Consider the following 23,328-nt stretch of genomic DNA (forward strand, 5'->3'; position numbering starts at 1 on the left):
AATGGTATAAGAATAACCAAGACAATCCTAAAATATAGTAATAAGGAGGGAAACCTTGCATAAAGAGGTAAAGATACCATAAAACAAAGATGTGGTTCAGTAGAAAGTGGGAGAATAGAGAACCTGAAACAGATCTGCTAGATCCAAGGTGACACACAATTTGTAGGAGAGACCACTCGACAAATGACTGCTAAGACAACTACCTTTTCATATACGGAAAAAAAGATGAAATTAGACCCCTGTCTTACAATATACATTAATTAAATCCAGATGTTTCAAAGTCCTGAATCTAACATAAAACCTTAGAGCTACTAGAAGACCTAGGAGAGTATGTTTATAGCCTCAAGCACAGAAAGGAGATAATAGGGACAAGGGCATTAAAGGCAGAGGAAACAAAATGACAACTGGCAAATAGCTTCATCTGTAAAACAGAAAATAATAATACCACCTACCACACAGCAATAAAGGGATTTAAACATGCCAAGTTCTTAGAAGAGTGTCTGTCATATAACATCTTAACAAATGTAAGTTCCTTTCATCCTAGTTCTTCTACCTACTAATTGTGCGAACATGGGTAGATGACTCACGCCTCATATTCCTTACCAATAAAATAGAGAAGACACCAGTAACTACCTTATTAGATTCCCGTAAGAAGTAAATGACTCCATACATATAATGTGCTTTAGAACAGAAACTGATACACAGTAAAAGCTCAATAAGAGTAAGAATAATGTATAAAGAATAATATATTGCACTTACAAAAAATAATTATAGAGTAGGGCAAAAGTAGGTTTACAGTTGTAAGTGTACAAGTGTTTATTCTTGTATTACTTACTATATTATTTTTTATACGATCAACTGTAAACCTATTTTTGCCCAACTTTGTATTACATAGGGAATGATGAGCATATCCAAGTAAGTGCATGTTTAGATTTCTATTTTAGATGGGAACTCTGGTAGTAATGTGGAGAACGAACTGTAGATGGGAAATGCTAAAGGCCTAGCAATTAAAAGGCTACTACAATTATTCAAACCTAAATAATGGCAATAATGACTGAAAGCAGTTTTGGAGGCAGATTTTATGGAATCTGAGAAGAGATTAGGCATGTAAAAAAAGTGAGCAAGTGTCATCAATAATTCCCAGGTTTCCCAAATGATTGAATGTTAATGTGATGATATAGTAAGTTGAGATGAGACTGAAAGTACTAAATGTTTTTGACTTTGTTACAAAAAAAAAATTATTTCTACTCTTCATTTTGAGATCTGGGAATTATCTTACATGTGGTTAATCAGCATCTAACCAAAACTTCATGCTGTTTGAAGTTATGTTTTTTGGAAAGAAATGTTGTATGGAAAGTATTTTGTTGCATCATCAACTAATTTTCTAAAGCAGCATATCATGAGTCAGAAATTTCTTTAAAACCATTATGGGTTTTATAAAATATTATCCATCTCTGGTTTTTAAATTCTCAAATGGACAAACAACAAAAAACTTTCTTGTCAGGGGCTGGCCTTACTTACAAATGTTTCTTACCATGATTGGCTTGCCCTGAAATGTTTTAACTTCTTCCCTCAAGTATTTAAAAGCCTGTTAAGAAAGGAGAAAGAAGCTTTTGTTAGCATTCATCTTTATCTAGAGTTTGGTATTAGCAACTATCTCTAAACTAAACAATAAAAAATTCTGAAGGTGATTCCAGTATGCAGATGATAGGAAATGAAAAAGTAAAAATGTAAGATCTTAGCTACAGTTCACATTTACTGCAGATTAGCTACATGGATTACTACCGGAAAAAAATGCACAAAATTCAAAATAGATCCAAAATGTTACCACATATCAGTTTATTATTTATATTTTAATTTTAGAGAGCAAGACACTGACTTACTGTTCCACTCATTTATGCATTCATTGGTTGCTTCCTGTATGTGCCCTGAGCAAGGACCAAACCCACAACGTTGGCATATTGGGACAATGCTCTAACCAACTTAGAACCCAGCCAGGGCTACATATAATTTTTGAAATGGTACCTTCAGACAGCCTTTCAAGGTAAAGAATTAAAACAAACCAACAAATAAACAAAAGAGTGGTTTAAAAATGCAATTAGATATGTTTCTGTTTCAAAGGATTACTACTTATCTTTAAGTAGGACAAAATAATTAAGAGTAAAATCATTGTATCAAAATTCCAAGAATCAAAAGGAAGTTACATATTTACTGAGGGCCTACTATGTACTAGAAATACTACTGGATTGGCCAAAAAATCTGTTTAGTTTTTTCTGTTAAAAAAAGTGACACATTTTTCATTTTCACCAATAACTTTATTGATTTGGATAGTTTGAGTATGTAAGCTAGCTCCCACATGGCAGAATGCTGACTGTTCTCAATTAATGTCTCAATTCGATTGCTATCAACTTCAACTGGTCCACCCGACTGTGGAGCATCATCCAGAGAGAATCTCCAGCATAAAACTCTGTAAACCACTTCTGAAATGTTCCATCAGTCACAGCCCCTTCTCCATACACTGCACAAATCTTTTTCTGTTTCAGTTGCATTTTTACCTTTCTTGAAATAATAAAGAATATGCCAAAAATGTTGCATATTTTCTTCCATCTTCAATATTAAAATGGCTACACAAAAATTCACCAACTTGGATAAGGTGTTTTAAGTGTATGCTGATATGACAGTTGTCACAATACAATCTAATAAAATTGTTTCAAATGAAGTTAGACTACAAAGCACTACTCCAGTCATCTTATGGAAACAACCAAACGAACTTTTTGGCCAATCCAATATGATTCCCAATCTCCATGTTAATTTTAAAACTGTGCGTTAATTTCTTCATCGATAAAAATAAACTGTTCTTAAGTTGAAACTGAACAAGCTTTACGAAAATGACCAAAAAGAAAACCAATTAATAAGTAAAACCAAAAAGGTGAACAAGCTGATCAAAAGTCTTTATAGACAGTACTGTAAGCACACATTTTCTCAATTAAAATATGATGTCTGTCCAGAAAAGGTCCAGCCATTGTTAACATAATAAGAATGGTTTGCTTGCCATCAATGTAACCTGGCAGCTAAGGAGGGTGGACTGGAATGGGCATGTGTAAGTAATGACAACTTCACTGTACCAGTCAGTGGGGGTGGTAGACATTGTTGAGTAAGCATGTGTACTGTGTGGCCATCATATTCAGAAACGACTGTGTGATTAGAGCAATGAATCTGCGTCATATTTTGTGTTAAGCTTGAACATTCCTCCTAGGAAACTATTCAGATGATTCAGAAGGCCGTAGCTATGGGCAACTGGTGACTGGCATCTTCCTCACAACAATGCGTCCACTCATGCATCATGTTTCATGAAGTTTTCTGGCAAAACATCAAATCACCCAGGTGACTCAGCCTCCCTATAGCCCAAATTTGGTGCTGAGAATTCTGGCTTTTCCCAAAGCTAAAATTACCTTTCAGGAAGAAATTTCAGCCCATTGATTATATTCAGGAAAATGCAACAGGGCAGTTGATGGCGATTCCAGCAAAGGATTTTTCAGTGTTTTAAATAGTGGAAGAGATGATGGGAGAACTCCATGAAGCCTCAAGGTGCCTACTTTGAAGGGGACTGAGGCATCATTGTCCTGTGTACAATGTTTCTTACATCTTTGTCAATAGATTCCTCTATTTTTCATAGTACATGGCTGGATACTTTCTGGACAGACCACTACTTATTTTACCGCCAGGACTGAAATCAGTAAGGTTTTCTCACCTGTTGTGCATCTGTGTCTGACTGGAAAGTGATATACCAGTTGCTATTGTGTGCAAACTCACAGCTTATTACCTTGGGGCAGTTTTCATTTTTGAACAAAGCTTTCACTTCCTAAAAGAGAAAAACTTTAGTTAATTCTAAAAAACATATCAATAACACCGTATTTTGGTATGTATAATGAGCACTTTTTGCCCAAAGTTTTAAAGGGAAAAATAAGTGTGCATACTGTATGTGGGTAGTACTAATTCTATATCTATATAAATGTTTTTAATTCTTTTATTTATGCTTGTGTTAAAACTGTAACTCTACTATGTTCAAAAATGAATGCTAAAATTCCTTTTTAATATAAAAACTAGCATAAATAAATAAATAAATAAATAGAATTAAAAAATTAAAATGAAAAGTTTTCCCCCCTTGAAAGTCTGGGCCAAAAACGTGGGTAATGCATTATATACAGGAGCATATTATACACAGCAAAATACAGTACATATTTTTCTCTTGATGTCTCTTGAAACTTTCTATTTCTTGTTAACTATTCATGGCTTCTGTCATTTTTCTACTGAGAGCAGATTATATTCTCAAACAAAAACATATATAGCTATAGCATAAATTTTGTATATGATTTAGGGAGAGAACCCTATTTTATAATAAAAACTGAAGTATTTCATTCCTAGTAGCAAGCTAAATTTTCCTTTCAGTAAAATCTCTCCAGCCCTGCCATTATCCAAAAAACAAAAGTATGTTCTCCCTCCCTTAACATTTTTTAGGTGGGTAAGTAGTTTCATGTGTTTTCATTTGATCCATACGCTTTGTCTATGTCAGTCATTCACAGGTGTGTACTCTGTGCAAAGGTTATCTTCCGTTTTCCATAACTGATATAACTAAGAACTAAAAACTCCAACAAACACATGGGTTTAGAAAAAAATGACTGTCAAAATTCAGAAATGTGTAACAGCTACCAGCTTGAAAAAAGTTCATTAAAAAGAATACAAGTGGAGGTGAACATTAAGTATTCCTAAAAAGTTACAAAGGAAACGATATCTGTTGAAAACACCATACAAAGTAAGACATTGTGATTTACTCCTGAAAACCCATGTGTGGGAGATTTTATCATCTCCATCTTACAGCTGAGGAAATAGTGGCTCAAATTGTTTGATTTGCTCATACTACCACAAAGTGACTCAAACCCAGATTTGTATACCTCCAACTCCTTTTTGTCTAATACTCATTTGAAATGAAGGAGAAGTTTAGTAGTAACCAATAATTCCAAAATATCAAGAGAGTCTGATTTGGTTAGGCTGTCCCGCAAAATATCACTAGAGACCAACTGACAACACTAATGTCTAACCTGTATTCTAACTTCCTCAAATGTTTAATGCACTGAATTAAAAAATGAGATGGTCTCTACTTGTGATGAGGACATTTTCTTGAATCAAACACTATTTAAGTAAGTTGTCAACCAGCTGAGTTTTGTGACATTTGTGAAAATGGTGAAATACCAAGTTCAGTTAATAAAATTCCTATCTAGTCCAAAATTTCATTTTTCAAGAACTACCTATGCAACTGTTAGAGTGCCTGTCACCCATTGGTATCTGCCTTCAAAAAGCCATAAATATTCTCCAAATATTTAATTCCTTTAAAATGTATAATAAATTGGTTTGTTTACGGAAATTTTAATGAAATCCCTATTTTTCAGACTTCATCATTCTTTAGGAAGAGTTCTGTTCATATATTTATTTTCCCAAATATAAGAGAAGTCTTGATCTAAAGTAATCAAAAATTTATTTCACTTGAGAGGAACCCTGATGGTTAGAACCCAAATCTCCTCATTTTAATCTGATTTTCAGTTATTGGGGCCTAGGTCAGCTTTCTCTATTTTAGTCATCTGCACTTGCTTTACTTTTTTTTTTTTAAATGAACAGTATGTGGCTGCTTTGTTCCTTTTATTTACTGTTTTTCGTGTGTGAGTTCTTTGTCTATTCAGAGTATGGATTACAATAATGATAGAAATGATAATGGCTAACTTTAGAGTGTTTTTAAATGCATGCTACTGCTCTAAGCTTTTATATACTAACTCATTTAATTCTTACAACAATTTTATGAATTATTACTATTATCCCAATTTAACAGATGAGAAAACTAAGGCAAAAGATGTTAAGTAACTTATCCAAGGTCATAGAACTAGCAAGTAAAAAGGCTAGAATGCAAATTGAGGCAGTTTAGTTCTAGAGTTCAGGCTCTTGTATATTCTACATTGCTTCTTAATACTACAAATAGTCTTCTCATTCTGCCTTCCTTTCAACTTGTTACTTTTGACATATACTTCATAATTTTAAACCAAACATCTAGCAACAGTTTCTTCTCTAATTTCTCTCACTGCATTCTGGAGATAAAACACTAAGTAACTCTGGACAAAAAGATTAGCTACTGGTATGTCAGATTTGTTAGGTGGCAAGAACCTTTCTTCTTAAAATGGTTAATCAATTACCATATATCAGTTGATTAATTCTCCCAATCTCTAATTTATTGTGCCTTTACATGACTACTTAGTGTCAGGCTCTGTGGCTAAGAAGAAACATGGGCTTCAAAATCAGAGTGATCAATTTCAAATCCAGACTCTGTTATGTGTCTTAGACAAGTAAGTTATTTAACCATCCTAAGGTTCAGTTAACTTGTCTGTAAAACAGATAATACAACTTTAGGCTTTAAATAACTAAAGTATATTGCCTAATACTTGGTAGAACCTAGTTACTAAATAAATGTTATTATACATGCACTATTGCATAAAAGAGCCTATTTCTGGATTACACTGGTGGGGCAAAAGGTTTACAGTTGTTCATATGGAAAATACAGTAATTAATAAATAATACATGAATAAATTGTTTCATGTACTCACAATCGTAAGCCTACTTTTGCTCCATCTTGTATTGTTTCATTAAAATATTATTTTATTTCTGTACCTGTAGCATAGCATCTTTATAACTGCAGTTTTGCTTTATATTTTGCTAACCAGGAGGAGTTTGTCCTGATCGAGTAGTCCTTATTCATATTTTTCTTCTTCATTTATATTTCAGATGAATCCTCAAGTTCCCAAAAGGGCCTATTAATATTTTAACTGCCATTCAGTCAAATCAATAAATTCAAAGTTAGTTTCACTGCAATACTCAGTCTCCCCTTTTAAGAACACAGAATTGTATTCTGTATCATTCCTCAAAATTTCAAAATTTACACAAGTTGGTATTTAGTCTTTCACGATAATTGATATGAGGACATTGATGTACTTTCCTTGTTTATTTATTAGCTCCTTCAATTTAAGAAGAATACTCAGCTTTAACAATACTTAGTAATTTACCTCTATTGGTGTTGTTTCAGGAATCTCCCTAAGAATCACTATACAACGCTTATGACTTGGTCTCACTTTCTCACCCTTCTCATCAACTTGTACCATAGGAGAAGCTGAAATTAAAAAAACAAACAAACAAACAAACGAACAAAAAATGGTTTCACTCTACAGCAACAAGTAGAAATAATAATGCCATTCAAAAAACTACTCATTTCTATTTCCAACTGAATAAATTAACAAAAGTTAGTATCCCAAAGAAATGAAGTCATGGAGTCAAAGACGAGAGTTACAAGAGTTTTTTTAGATTAATATGCCAAGAACATTGTCAAATGTTATCCTTTGAACAAATCTTCAGAGTATCTACTTTGTGATTTGCCACTGTGTTGAGATTGAAAAAAAAAAAAAGCCTCAGGAAGCATACAACGTATATCTGATAAGACACTTTCTCTGCATACAATTACCAGATTATTTATTTCAAAAGGTAACAAAAATCAATGTACTTGCATTAGCCAAACTCTACTCTGGGGAATGTAGTAACCTCTAATATGTGAAGAAACTCTTCTTAAAATTACAGTCTAGGAAGTGCTTAGATCAAGAATTACCACAAATGATTATATAATCTTTCCTTGATTTTAACGTAATTATTTACATACTACTACAGAGACTCAGAGACTCAGAAGCCTTCTTTTAGATGCTGATTTTGAGGAAATACTGAATGAATACAGTTCCACATAGCCAAAACTTTTATTTTTGGCCCGTGCAGAAAGATAGTATGCCACATCTCCCTTAATAGGTAGGGAGAGAATAAAAGAAGTTAATAAAAATGGCCTGCATATTAGTGCGAGGGTCTAGCCCTTACAGATAGGGAATTCTACTTGTCTTGTGGCCAATATCTTTATGTTGATAAGACTGAGTCATTTTAAGAAATGATGTCTGCACAAACCAACCAGAGATTATTTCATAAACATTTTTAGCCTTCTGAGAATGAAAATCTTCTAACCCCTACTGCAGTAAGCCTATTATTGGCTTTGCTATATTTAATTTTTAAACATTTCCAACAACATATTTCATATAAATATGAAGATCTGCCTTTACAGTCAAGTAGTTAACAAAAACTACCTAAAAGAGGTTACCAAGAAATACTAGTATAGATATAATCACTAAAAATTCTTAGGACCTCAACCTGAAAATATAAACTCCTTATCAAATTTTAGAGCAGTCAAAAAGTCACTTTGACTTTGTTTGTCAAAGTGTATAACAGGTTACAACTCTTTAATAGGTTATGAAATTTTAGAGCAGTCAAAAAGTCACTTTGACTTTGTCAAAGTGTATAACAGGTTACAACTCTTTAATAGGTTATGAAATCAATTTAGAATAAAAGAGATGAGTTTGTTACAAGCATTTATTATTAACCTGTATAGCACTTTAGTTGTGTGTGGGTATGTGGTATATGTATTGGACTGTGACGTAAAATGTACTTCTATTTGGGTTCAAAATTTTAAAATAGATTGCTTCAGAAAGTGTGAAAATGACACATAAAGTTTTCTAATAGCCCAGAATACTGAGATTTAATTGCTTATATGTATAATTGGGTACCAAGATGAAAAATGAAGGTACAGTATTGATACAGAAATTAAATACCACTCAGTAAAGATAAATTATTGGAATAGAAAAGCAAAACACAGGGAGTTAAAACAATTTCTGTCAGAAATTTAAAAACCACTTAAATTTTTGACTTAAAAAATAAGCTAAAAGGTATAATTTACATACATCTCAACACTTCAAGAATGAGATCAGGATCTGTGGTAAGCTTTTTTATTTCTTCCATGTTGGCCACTGTCCAAATTGGGATGAACTGATCACTGTCCATTTGAGATATCAGGTAAAGATCCTTTGACAAATTTTCTCTGAAAAAAAAAATTAATATAGATATATAGATAGATAAGATAGATTTAACAGTCCTATAAAACAAACAATTCCTTAAAAACATCTAAAGAGTTGCCTTATTCTCTTTTGTCACTAAGTCCAGGAAAACAAAATTATGTTATGAGAAATAACACAATTATGAAAACATATAAATAATATACAACAGACATGCTCTAACAACTTCCAAAAAGATTCTGAATCCCCAAATAAATTTGGCCCAGTAGTTTGTTTCTGTATTGTTTTTTACTTTTTATTGAATTTATTGGGGTGACATTGGTTAATAAAATCATATAGGTTTCAGGGTGTACAATTTTATAATACATCACCTGTACACTGTATTATGAGCTCACCACCCCAGGTCAAGTTTCTTGCCATCAGCATTTATCCCCCCTAATACCCTCTTCTGCCACCTCCCATCCCCCTTTCCTTCTGGTAATCACCATGTTCTTGTCTGTGTCTATGGGGTTTTCTTTGGTCCATCTTATAAACACTTTATCAGTGATGTTAGAATATGCTATTTAAATCATAAGTTGTATTGTGGGATTTTAAGTTTCTGAGTGTTTGCATTTTTAAATACATGTTTGCTTTTACTTCGTATTTAAATAATAAATTTAAAAGATTTAAAAATTTAGACAGAAGATTTTTTAGGATACATTTTAAAAAAGATACAAATACTTCCATCTTGCACATAAAATCTTGCTTAACAAACTAAAGTAAAATCAAATTCATGTCTTATTCATACCAAATCTTTGAAACTGTCTGGTTATAAACAACTAGAAAAGTCTGTGCTTAAAAGCCATCTTCTTAATAACCACTCTATTTAAAACTGAAACCACCCAAGTATTCCTGATGTCCCTTCCCTTGCTTACACTGCTCTATTTTTTTCATAGTGGTTACTACCTAACACTTCTAAACCACTTATTTATTAAATTTACTGTTTTGCCCTCCTGGCCAGAATATAGGTTCCATGAAGAATCTTTATTAAAAATGTTAAAAAACAAAAACCCAAAAACATAGTACCATATACCAAAAGGCTGAGGGTCCAATTCTTGGTCAGGGAACATATCTAGGTTGTGGGTTCCATCTCCAGTGGGGTGTGTAAGGGAGTCAACCAATAAATATTTCTGTCTCAAATCAATATGTGTGTGTGTGTGTGTGTGTGTGTGTGTGTGTGTCCCTGCCCCCAAGAGCAATAAACATATCCTCCATGGAGGATTTAAAAAATTAAAAAATGTGTTTTAAAGCCCTAGTGCTTGTCCAAGAGTACGGTCAAAGACCTTTACATTCAAATTATATTAAAACAGAAGTAGTAATTACTTTTTTAAGGTTACAGCTGTCAACAGATGACGGTTACTTATTTTGGAAGGAAAATGAAAATAGAGGGGAAATCAGTAAACTCAATTCAGCATCAAAGGGGGAATATACTATTATCACCCTAATAAAAAAAATTTTTGTTTTAAATTTATTGATTTTAGAGGGAGAGGAGGGGGGCGAGGGTAGAGAGAGACAGACAGAGACATACACAGAGAGACATCTATTTGTTGTTCCACTTATTTATGCATCCACTGGTTGATTCTTGTATGTGCCCTGACCAGAGATCGAACCTGCATCGTTGGTATATTGGGACAATGTTCTAATGAAATGACCTAGCCAGTGTTAAAATTCTTTAAGAACTTGAAAATAACAATAAACATAATATTTGTGTAACTAAAAAGTTGTAGCCTGAATTAACTCTTTCAGCAGGTTTTATTTTACAAAACACTATGTCAAACCCTTAAAGATACTGTACCTCACAGAAGTAATTCAACTTAATGGATATGATATGTAGGATTTGAATATTCATGGACTAATATCTGACATGTACAATACCAGTGGCAATTTTGATGAATTGTCAATCATCCCCTGGTTTAAACTGTTAATCGCTCCCTGATTTAAACTGTAACACAGTGCTGAGCTGAACAGTGGGGTATGACAAGCAAGAGTTTGAAACAATTTTAAAAAACTACATTTTTGAAGATAAAAGAAGAGCTATGGAAACAACAAGGACAAAATGAAATTCCAGAAAGATGACCTTTCTTTCCTGAGAGCATATGTAAATGCTGGACCAGAGGAAAACCAGTAGAGTATTCAGCAACTGCACAGGACTGGCATTATGAACTAGAAGCTGAAGGAGACCCCTACCCAGCACACAACTGTAATTACTGAGTTCTAAGGAGGAAGGTGAGTGACTGGGAGCCAAGTTGAAAAGAGTAAAATCTCTGGTTTTGTGGAAGTTCCAGTGTAGGATGGGCCCTTGCTTCAAGCACAAGACAGGGCTCTTCTACAAGACATTTGCCAGATTTTGAAACCGTATGGGGTAAGAGGCTAAAGAGCTAATCTCAGACCTCTGAAGAACAGAACTAAATCTCCCTTGGTGCTTCTGAACAGAGGTAATAGAAAACTGTCAACCTCTAAATCTAAAGCCTGAGAAGACGATGCCTAAGGAACAAATATAGAGGTGGACTGAGTCTAATTAAAATGGATGCTCAGACCTGATGCCACTTAATTTCTGACTGGATTGAAGCAATCAATATGCTTCATCCTGCCAGAAGAAAGCTCAAATCTTTTCTAGAGGGAAAAATTGTATCGCTTGCAGTTTCTACCTTCTTTTATAAGTAATGCCCAGCATATAACCAAAATTTAGAAGACATGCAAAAAGACAGGGAAATTATGATAGAGAAGGAAGAGGAAAAAAAACAGTGGTTGTAGGCTGGTGGTCATAACCAATCTTTGCAGCTGGCTGCCCTGAGGATAAATCCCTCACATTAATGTGCCAACAGAAAACAAAACTCAACTGCACAAGGAGGGTGTGCACAGCCCACGTGGCGGAGGGGCACACCTCAAGTGTACAGTTTGGGTGAATGGGAAGGGTATTCCACTGGACCCTACAGAACTAGTGCATTAGGCCACTCTACCAAGCCTGGGAGACTAGTAGGTTTACATGATATATAAAAACAAATACAAGGAGGCTGTCAAAATAAGGAGACAAAGAAACATGCCCCAAATGAAAGAACAGAACAAAACTCCAGAAGAACTAAACAAAATGGAGACAAGCAATCTACTTAGATGCAGAGTTCAAAACACTGGTTATAAGAATGCTCAATGAACTTAGGATAAGAGTCGATGAACTTATTGAGAATTTCAACAAAGAGATAGGAAACAGAAAAAAGGAACTAAAAATCATAAAAAAGAACCAGTTAGAAATGAAGACTTACATTAACTGAAATGAAGAGTACATTAAAGAGAATCAACAGTGGAGTAGATGAAGCAGAGGATTAAATCAGAGATGGAAAATATGGAAGCAGAAAAAACCCAAACAGAACAGCAAAAAGAAAAAAGAATCCAAAAAATGAAGATAGTATAAGGAGTCTCCAGGAAAACTTCAAGCATTCCAATACTCGTTGGAGGTGTCAAAAAGAAAAGAGAAGGGGAGCAAGGAATTGAAAGCCTATGTTTAAAAAAAAAAAAAAAAAAAAAAAGACATAAAACTTCCCTAACCTGATGAAGGAAATAGACATACAGGTCTAGGAAGTGCAGAATCCCAAAGATGAAGAACCCAAAGAGGCCCACACCAAGACATAGCACAGTTAAAATGCCAAAGGTAAAGACAAAGAAAGAATCTTAAAAGCAGCAGGAGAAAAGCAGTTAGTTACCTTCAACGGAACTCCCATAAGACTGTCAGATGATTTCTCAACAAAAACTTTGCAGGCAAGAAGGTAATGGCAAGAAACATTCAAAGTGATAAAAAAACAAGGACCCTCAACCAAGATTAGTCTACCCAGCAAAGCTATCATTTAAAATTGAAGGACATATAAAGAGCTTCCCAGTCAAGATAAAACTAAAGGAGTTTATCACCACCAAACCAGTATTACATGAAATATTTTTAAAAAGGTCTTCTTTAACGCTGCAGAAGTTGCGGCTGATCTGAGAGATACAAACAAAACCTTTTCTTAAGAAATTTTTCTTGACTGCACCCTCTACAGGGTTAGGAGGAAGAAGAAATAAAAAATATGAACAATAAAATGGCAATAAATATGTATGTAGCAACAACTGAATTGAAAAAACAAAATAAACAAACAAGTAGAATAGAAACAGACTCATGGATACAGAAAATATTTTGACAGTTTCCAGACAAGAGGGGAATTGGAGGGATGGGTAAGATAGGCAAAGGAATTAAGGAGTACAAATTGGTTGTTACAGAACAGTCATGTGGATGTAAAGTACAGTATAGGGAATATAGTCAATAACATTCTATTAACTATGTATGGTGTCAGATGGGTGTGAGATTTATCAGGATGATCATTTAGTAAGTTATGTAATGTCTAATTACTTGATACTAGTAATTAGTACTAGTAAAAGTGCTAATACAATAATGTATGTCAACCGTAAGTAAAAAATGATTAAAATAAATACATAAAATTATTACAAGTATGTTACAGAAAGTGAATTGTATCATAGGCACAACTGATTAGAGGCAAAAAAGACTGGAGGTTCTTGCTTTTATCCTAGGACCTGTACTAGGCTATGAAGACAAAGAATAAAAAGAAGGGAATGAAAAGGGAGAGTTTAGGATGAGGAATTAATTAAACATGAGTTAAGAGTGAATTGTATCTAAAGAAAAAAAAAAAAAAAAGCCTCTTCCCAATAGTGGCCTGACGTGACTTCTGAAAGTGGTTCACTATTCATTTGACCCAGAAAACCCCCCAAAATCATGCAAATCAAGAGGTTCAAATCCTCTTGTTTACTTTAAGAATATTTGTGAAACTGTCCAGGCTCTCGAGGGTATGCACATCCAAAAAGCTACCAAGTATCTGAAGGATGTCACTTTACAGAAGCAATGTGTGCCATTCTGACGTTACAATGGTGGAGTTGACAGGCGTGCCCAGTCCCAACAGGGTTAACTGCCAAAAAAGGTCGCTGAATTTTTGCTGCACATGCTTAAAAATGCAGAGACTAGCCCTAGCTAGGTGGCTTGGTTGGTTGGAGCATTATCCTGTACACCAAAATGTTGTGGGTTCAATCCCCAGTTGGGGTACATATGGGAGGTAACCAATCAGTGTTTCTATTTCTTTCTCTCTCTCCCTCCCCTTTCCCCACCCCCTCTCTAAAATCAATAAACATATCCTCAGGTAAGAATTAAGAAAAAATGCAGAGACTAATGCTGAACTTAATGAGTATATTGTCCTTTGGTCACTGAGCAAATCCAAGTGAACAAAGATCCCAAAATGGGGAGTGGAATTTATAGAGCTCATGGGCAGATTAACCCTTATGAACTCTGCCTGCTACACAGAGATGATCATTATTGAAAAAGAACAGATTGTTCCTAAACCGGGAGAGGAGGTTGCCAAAACAAACAAACAAACAAACAAACAAACAAAAAAAGGCACTGACAAGACCCAGGTTTCTAGCTTGAAAAATCAGTTCATTGCTCCTACTTCTCACCAGATAAAGGGAAATAAAAGGCATTATTACATTTGCATGCATATCCAAATTTATAATTTATTTTGGAAGGAGCAGTTCTATGTATTGAAATGTTATGCTATCTAACCTGTAAATATACCTACATAATTCTTACCTGTAGATAAGACATCTTGAAATGTTTGCCTGAAATAACTCCTTATTTAATAGAAGACACTGATAATATATATTCTATGCCCATCCACCTACCTAGCTGAAAATAACCCTATGATCAAAAAGCCAACACTAAAAATGTAAGTGAAGAAACCACCATTTTTTTTGAGAACTGTAAACCTGAATATGTTCATAAGAAAAGTATCCAAGAGAAATTTCATTATCTTTCTACTGAGAATAAAATATCCTTTGCATATCCAACTGAAGACTGATTTGTTAAATCTTGTTAAGAAATATAGAAGAATGGTACCAAAATACATCACTGAAGGAAATTAAAAGTACCATTCTTCCATTCTATCCCATAGGTATTTTATATCTACTAACCAAACAATTTAAAAAAAGGAGAAATAGCCATAAAAAAATGTAGTGTACCGTGAGAAACAGAATTCTAATTGTTTCTTCAGACATTCTTTTAGATCTTCTGTAGAAATTGCTGAATTACTTTCTCCTGATGGTAGAAAATAAGAGGGAAAAAGTTAATACCAAATTACCACAGGTGGTAAACTTTACGTATTGTTATACTCAGAATAAGTCACAAAATACACATTAAACTCATCAAATTGAACTGTTTTTTATTATTTTTTTAGAATACAGATATCTCAAAGTCCAACTAATTTCTTTCAGCCTGTTTGTCACTTAGACAGATTTCACATCTGTTTAAAAACTTTTATCAAGCAATTAACAAAGCACTATTAATACTAAACTCACTTGGCTAACATATTGCAAAATACTACCCTAAATACTTGAAATTAAAGAACAAGCCCTGGCTGCTGTGGCTCAGTGGACTGAGAACCAAAAGGTGATGGGTTCAATTCCCAATCAGGGCACATTTCTGGGTTGCCAGCCAGGTCCCTGGTTGGGTGCATGTGAGAGAAACGTCTCTTTCGTACATCAATGTTTCTTGCTCTCTCTTTCTCAAAATAAGTAAAATTTTAAAAATGGAAGGAAGGAAGGAAGGAAGGAAGGAAGGAAGGAAGGAAGGAAGGAAGGAAGGAAGGAAGGAAGGGCTGGATGGATGGACAAGAGTATATTAATCTAAATTTCAAGACAGTAACTAGCTAAACAAAGTGGGATATATAATATATATACACACAACTGTAATATATGCAGTAAATATGATATTAGTCACACACCTTAAATTTCTATCTCTTAATACTCTTTTATTTCCTTATTTTAAGAATACTACTGTCTTCCTAGGAATATTTAAAGAACTAATATATTCAAAAGACCAGATCAACTCTGTAACAGTTTTCTATGCTTTCTATCATTTAAACTCAGAACATGAGACTTCTTTTTTAAGGACTTAAGCCTGGAAAACCATCATTCCTTTACATAAAACATTACATACTCAAAGCGTTTTATTTGTCCTCTTCTTAAAAAGCATTAATGATTAATTTCCTTTAAATAGACAATAGGATGTATATAAAGATAAATTCTGTGCATAATTTTACCATTACTTTGTCTTACTATTCAAGATTCAAAGTGATATTACATATTAACTTCATTAAAATGAATATAAGCATTCTATTTTTATGTATATACAATCTTTCTAATATACAAAATTAATCTGCCCACCTGCTACCTAACGAGTATAACTTCATTTACCCTTTCAATATCATTATAGCAAATTTATTAAAATATCAACTGGTTGCCACATCACTTAAATCAACTCTATGTTCAAAGTAGCCAGTAGTTAAGTATATTATGACCAAAAGTAGAAAGTAGAACTTACCACCTTAAATTATATGGAAATACCATCTCATTCCACTTCAGCAATTAACCTACACGCTAACAGACCTTAGAAATCCAGTCCAAGTATATATAATAAGGAAACTGGAGACAAAGGAAGTCTATATAACTAGACAAAAGACAGAGATAGAAATGCCTCCCTTCCTCCATTATACTTATTTTCCAGTAAGACCCTTCATAAATTAGAAAAATAAAGTTAGCTCATGAGGGTATATGGTCCATTTTTAGGGTCCTTTAAATTTCTTCCATCTGGCCCTAGCTGGTGTGGCTCAGTGGAATAAGTGCCGGCCTGCAAACCAAAGAGTTATTGGTTCAATTCCCAGTCAGGGTACATGCCTTGGCTGCAGGTCAGGTCCCCAGTAGGGGCCGCATGAGAAGCAACCATGCATTGTTTCTCTCCTTCTCTCCCTTTCTTCTCCTCTCTAAAAATAAATAAAATCTTAAAAAAAAAAAGTAATATATTTCCTACATCTCAAATCAACTACTAATCTGTGACAATTAAATGAATGTGAAAAGAACTGTTTAAGTTAATTGTAATAAACCATGTTTTCAATACAGCCTTTTCCTTAAAATTAATCCCTGCAATTTCACATTTATAAATGCACTTTGCACTGAAAAAAGTGATGGGAAAGTTGGCAGAACTTGCACTAATCACAACTATTAGACTAGACTAAGACTTAGACCCTATGAAAGATTGTAATTTAGGTCTCGATCAACTATTTTAACTACTTTTTTTTCCTTTCAGCTTTAATTCAACACTTTAATAGAAAATTTAAAGTAAATCTTTTTATATTACAATTTTCATATTTGGCCATTTTAAAACAGTATTTATTACAATCACCTAATAACATTCATTCATTTACTTAAATTTCTTTTCTAGTAAGAAAGTAAATTAATCAATGCTATAGGTTAATTAGAACAATGATAAAGAGATGTTTGCGGCAGCAGTTAGGGGGATGGACAGCATACTGCATTCTCATTTGACCACCAAAATCTAAAGCTTACCAGAATCCTCATATATTTGATAACTCAGATCTTCTGGCCCTAAAATCATTCCATCAGTTGACTCTTCAATGCCTGTAGAATTTCTTGTGGTTTCACAAGATGAATACATTACTTCATATTCCTTACACATATCATCTGAAAGCTCTGTATTACCTATATGAAAAAAAAACCATGGAAAATAAATAGAAATTCTTCAAATCCTATCTTTAGGAACTCTAGGCCCTATGTCTTCTATAACAATATTTGAAGGAATTCTACCAGTTGGGAAAATGTCCACATAGTTTTAGTTTTAAGTAAGAGTTCTCTTCCCAAGGGAGTTAAGTTCTGACAATTATGGATAAGCAAAAATGATTAAAAATAGCTTAAACTTATATAGCACTATGTATCAGACTACCTAATGTACTTCATTTAATTCTGTCAAGCATAATTGTTATTATTAATATTTTATTATTATTGTTTAACATATAGATCGAGGACAGAAACATGAAAAAATTAAGTCATTTGCCCAAGGTCAAATAAGTGGGTAAGTAGTAGCATTGCCAATGATGGTAGATGAAAACTAATTTATAAATATCATGCCCTGGACAGTGTGGCCCAGAGGTTGGAATGTTATCCCGTAACTGAAGGGCTGAGGGTTTGATTCCTGGTTGGGGCATATGCCTAGGTTGCAGGATCATCCCCTGTCTGGACATGGGCATGTGCAACCCCTGTTTTGGACACATATGATCCCTGGTCTGGGTGCGAATGAAGGCAACCAATGCTTCTCTTGCATCAATGTTTTTCTCTCCCTTCCTCTCTCTTTCTAAAAAGCAAATGAAAATGTCCTTGGGTAAGGATAAAAACAAACAAACAAACAACTAATTTATAAATATCATTTTATAAATGGGTTAATAGGCTACACCAAAGATACAGCTATTATTTCAAATTAGTGACCATTCACACTAGATAAGAATAGTATACAAACTACATGTTAAACATTTATGAACGTATATAATCAAATAATCAAAGGACGCACCCCGAAGTTCTATAAGCTGATTTGTCTATATGTTTAACCAATACGTGATTTACTTTGATCAAATATTTGGGACTTACCCTCAGGATGAGACCCTGATGTGGCTGCTGTTTCATGCCAAGAGCTTTCAGTTCCATGAGTTACTGGCGTGGCATCAGTATTTCCAGGAGGAATTTCTTGCCACACTTTGGCATTAGGATTTAAACCAGTTCCTTTAGATGTTACCTGCTAAATAATCAAAGGATTTACTTATAAATTTTAAAAGTCAGTGCATTGAAAATACAAATTTAGGTAAAAGATTTTTTCCATTATTTAAATGTCAATAAAGCCACAATATTAAGTAATTTAATAATAAGTAAATATTAAATAAACAATATTTTTAAGTTTCTTGCTGAATCTGATAATACAAATCTTTTTAAATAGATGAACTAGAAATGTCTCTATAAAATTTAGCTACCTCTACAATGAAAAACATGATCTCTGTAAAATATAGTATTAATATGGAAAATACTGTTTTACCTTAATCTACGTGAAATGTCATAAAATTTATTCACGTCTTTGATATTAGTATGTGCTTGTGTACCTAGAGCAAATTTTTGAGTTATCTAGAGCGACTTTACAGAATTTATAATTTTTATTGCCATCTAAGCTGAGACAGAGACCTTTGAGTCTGATTCTATTATTGGAAAAAATTAGAAAATGTTTTCTAAGTCAAAAATAGCAATCTGCCTTACATTACAATGTGCTCTTCCATATTTGTCCTGAAAGTGTATATTTTTAATGTCCACGACATAACTATGTAACATTATTGCCATCTAAAGTGCTCTTTTGAATACATCATCTAATCACAGACACATGTAGAAATGGATCATAGTGTAAGAAGGCGAGGGAGAAGAGTATTCAAAAGATGGAGAGAAGAAGAAAGCAACTGAGCTTGATCCTTCCTCAAATATGTTAATGACACTTTCAGAAAATTTGTTCCCATTCCAGAAAGTTACTTCTAACTGTCTTCTCAGCTATAAGCCCCTCCCGTGAATGGCAGGCACCAGACAGAAGGTGGATTCAAGCTTATGACCTACATATACTTGGGATTCTGATTTCATGAAAAATAACTGGTACACACTGAGCCACTTATTGGGAGGTTGGTATAAATTCTGTCTACATGGAACAAGTTCTTAACAACTGACACTGGCTCATGGGGTTAAAAAAACAAAACAAAACAAAACAGAACAACCTTTAAGGTATTACCAACATCCAAATATGGCCAATCAAAGTAGGACTCTGGTTAGGCAGAATTTCACAGCCCCCACAGAGTTGCTGAGAAGACTCAGCTTCTGGGAGGCTTAACTGTACTTCCTGCAATTATGTCCCATGAAAATCCCTAGTAGCCTTTTAATCTAATAAATTGATCCTCTGTTTTACTTGAGTTTCTGTGGGCTTCCATACTGTGCAACTATTATGATTAATATGACTTACATGTATGAACCAACAGCACATTGTTTAATTACACTTTTGAACTTGCCATGTAGTTTTTGATTGCATATCAACTACACAATTTGGGAAAAAAGGAGAATGCTCAGACACATTGTCCTTATCCATGTCAAGGCTCATTTATACACACATGGTCTGGGCCTAAAATGGTGATAGTGGCAGTATTTTATCGCTGACACTGCTTAGAGTTGCCAGGTATACAAGCATATGCCTTTTAGTCAATTCGTTTTAAAATTATCTGCACACATTACACCCCCTTTCTGCTTTCACCACAGCAATACCTTCCCACCACTCTGCCTTACGGCTTAATTTCTGACTGACAGTAGAAAAAACAATGAGGAGTTTGTGACAGCCTAGCTTCCCTGCCATGTAAACAGCATTTAATTTGATTTAAGCACTTTAACAGAAGAAAATCTATGTACTTACTATTACTACCATCCTCCCTCCCCTTCCTTAATTCTGAGAATATCATTTATCATATTTTGTCATGCATAATATGCTCCCAGGTATAATGCACACCCACAATGCTGGCCTTAACTTTCAGGAAAAAACATCTTTCGTTTAAATTTTTAAATTCAATTATTTATTTATTTATATTTAGAAACAAAACCAATTATCATATTCCAGGGTATTATCTTGCATACGGATACTGTTATTGTTTTTTAGAGTTGTCAACACTTTTAACGTATAAGTATAAATAAAAGAATTGAAAACATTTACATAGATACAGAATTAGTACTACCTGTGTATAATGCTCATCCTTATTTATCCCTCAAAAATTTGGGCAAAAAAGTCCACATTATACATGGCAAAATATGGTATGTCTCTATGCCAGAAAATGACATATAATAAAGACAACAGCTCTCAGAGAAACTTACAGAATTGTTATTCAGAGTAGTGTGTGGCTTTAGTAAAGTAAAATAGGAACTGCTTTTTCAAGGTAGCTAATAATCATTATCTAAACATAATGAGCTCTGGCTGGCGTGGCTCAGTGGACTGAGTGCCGGCCTGTGAACCAGAGGGACACACACCTGGGTTGCGCGCCAGGTCCCTGGTTGGGGGCATGCAAGAAACAACGAATCAATGTAACTCTTACACTTCAATATTTCTCTCCCTCTCTTTTTCCCCTTCCTTCCTCTATAAAATTAGATAAAAATCTTAAAACAAACAAACATAATGGTTGAGTCCTGACTCGTGTAGCTCACTGGGTTCGGTGTCCTCCTGCCGACCAAAGGTCATGGGTTTGATTCTGGGTCAGGGTACATGCCTGGGTTGCCAGCCAGGTTCCCAGTTGGGGGCACGTGAGAGGCAACCTACTGATGTTTCTCTTGCATGTAGGCATTTCTCTCTCTCTTTCTCCCTCCCTGTTCCTCTCTCTAAAAGTAAATAAAATCTTAACAAATAAATTAACAAACATAACAGTTGAGGCTCTAGAATCACATCTGATTTCAAAATCTAGCTCTAACATTAAAACTGTGTAAGAACCAAGTTGAATTAATACTTGAAAAGAAATTAATGCTAAATATAAATACCCCATATTCTTTTCTATTAAACATGTTGGTTTTGAATAGAAGGTAATTCAGCTATACACTCAAAAGTACACTACACAAACACTAATGCATTATATCAAAATAACTGCAAGGTGAAGTTAAAAGTGAAACGTAAATTCCAATGTCATAGAAAATTAGCTTTGAAGAAACAGATGCAAATCACAGCAGACAGATGGATGACAAAATAAAACTGCAAGAGAACACTAAAAATAAGTACTAGGTAAATAAATTCTAAAACAACACACATGTATGCACACAAAAATGAAATACCATCTTATTAAATTAGCAAAGCACGTAAAAATAATTTTCATATTGGCATAGAATTTGCCAACTCATTCTTTACTGGAGATTGTATAAAACAGTGCAATTCATTCCCACATATTAACATTAATTATAACAGCCAGGAAACGGAACTAACCCAAAGTCAGACAAGGAAATAGGAAATTATGATACATTCACTGGTAAAGTAGTACACAGCCATTCAAAATTATAAAGACACATTGCCATACTTTATAAAATCTAAAGGGGTACTAATATCACAAAGAAAAAAATTGCCATTTACTAAACTATGACACACCAAATATTTTAGGATGTATCCGAATTTTTGGAGAAGTTACAGTGTACAACCAAAGTGCATCTTAGGGTTGATGAAGTATGAAAAACACCAAAATGGAAAGAAAATGCTTTTGCACAATGGAGTGAAAAAAAACTATAACCACAGTAACAAAAACAAATGTATTAACAATACTTTGGGCTAGGCACTGAACTAAATGCTTTATATGTATCATCTCACCATTTCTTAAAACAGTCCATATGCACTGCTATTTTTCTTTTACAGGTTATCCTATGAGAAACAACATATCCAAATAAAGACACACAGACATTAAGTATGAAGTCAGTATTAACCATACAATGATTACAACTCATAGATCAGAACAACTGCAAAAAGTACATAATATGTGGATATGGGCTAGAAGGGACCATGATATGCTACAATAACCAGATCAGGGATTTCTTTCCTTTATAAAGCATTTCATTAACAAAGCACTCCATTAAAATATTGCCTTAAGTTTTAATGATAAAAAAATATGCAACTTGCCCTGGCTGATGTAGCTCAGTGGATTGAGTATCGGCATGCGAACTGAAAGGTTGCTGGTTTGATCCCTGCTCAGGGCTCATGCCTGAGCTGTGGGTCAGGTCCCCAGCTAGAGGCCTACAAGAGGCAACTAGACGCTATTTCTCTCTCACATGGATGTTTCTCTCCCTCTCTTCCCTCTCTCTGAAAATAAATAAAATCTTAAAAAAAAGAAACAAAATAAAAAAGCTTATACATCTATTAGGGATTTTTCAGATCAGAGAACAAATGTGGCAATGTCTGATATATTAAAATCAAATATTATTTTGTGCCTATATATACTATTATTTTTGTTTTAGGATAATTATTATTTATGAAATTTACATAAGTGTTGACTCCCCCCCCGCCCCCGTAAACACTCAAATTGTGGTTTCTCTAAAAATATTTTTATTTTTACCCACTGCCTTTGATTTATACAGAATTCTTGCTAGGCCCATATTCCCTTTCAGCACATTAAAGATATCCCTATTACTCTCTGGTGTGCACTACTGCTGATTAGAAAGTCAGTCATTAGTCAAACTGATTCCTAAAATCTCTTTTATCTGTGGGTGCTTAATCTCTGTCAACGGTGGTTAGTGGCTTTGCAATCATAAATCTAAGTGTGAATTTTTTTTTATTCTACTTGGGATTCACTGAGTTCTTTGAAATCTAATGTATCTTTCATCAATTCCATAAAATTCTCAGCCATTATCTCTT

General features: G+C 34.0%; 1 protein-coding gene across 3 annotated transcripts in view; it reads right to left on the bottom strand.

The window, feature by feature from the left end:
• LARP4 (La ribonucleoprotein 4) overlaps window positions 1–23,328 on the bottom strand; it is a 71,781-nt gene that overhangs the window by 32,424 nt on the left and 16,029 nt on the right. For 2 of the 3 annotated variants that reach the window (XM_054591120.1, XM_054591122.1), the window contains exons 2-8: window positions 18,537–18,684; window positions 17,445–17,597; window positions 15,063–15,138; window positions 8,865–9,001; window positions 7,104–7,207; window positions 3,752–3,862; window positions 1,535–1,588 (exon numbers count right to left, since the gene is read on the bottom strand). In XM_054591120.1, the coding sequence (XP_054447095.1) occupies window positions 1,535–1,588; window positions 3,752–3,862; window positions 7,104–7,207; window positions 8,865–9,001; window positions 15,063–15,138; window positions 17,445–17,597; window positions 18,537–18,684 (783 nt within the window). The remainder of the gene's footprint in view (window positions 1–1,534; window positions 1,589–3,751; window positions 3,863–7,103; window positions 7,208–8,864; window positions 9,002–15,062; window positions 15,139–17,444; window positions 17,598–18,536; window positions 18,685–23,328) is intronic. The other variant, XM_054591121.1, reaches the window with a different exon arrangement.

Source organism: Pteronotus mesoamericanus, unplaced genomic scaffold (genome assembly GCF_021234165.1).
Source record: "Pteronotus mesoamericanus isolate MK-2021 breed Mesoamerican mustached bat unplaced genomic scaffold, CSHL_Meso_final scaffold_21, whole genome shotgun sequence".
NCBI lineage: Eukaryota > Metazoa > Chordata > Mammalia > Chiroptera > Mormoopidae > Pteronotus > Pteronotus mesoamericanus.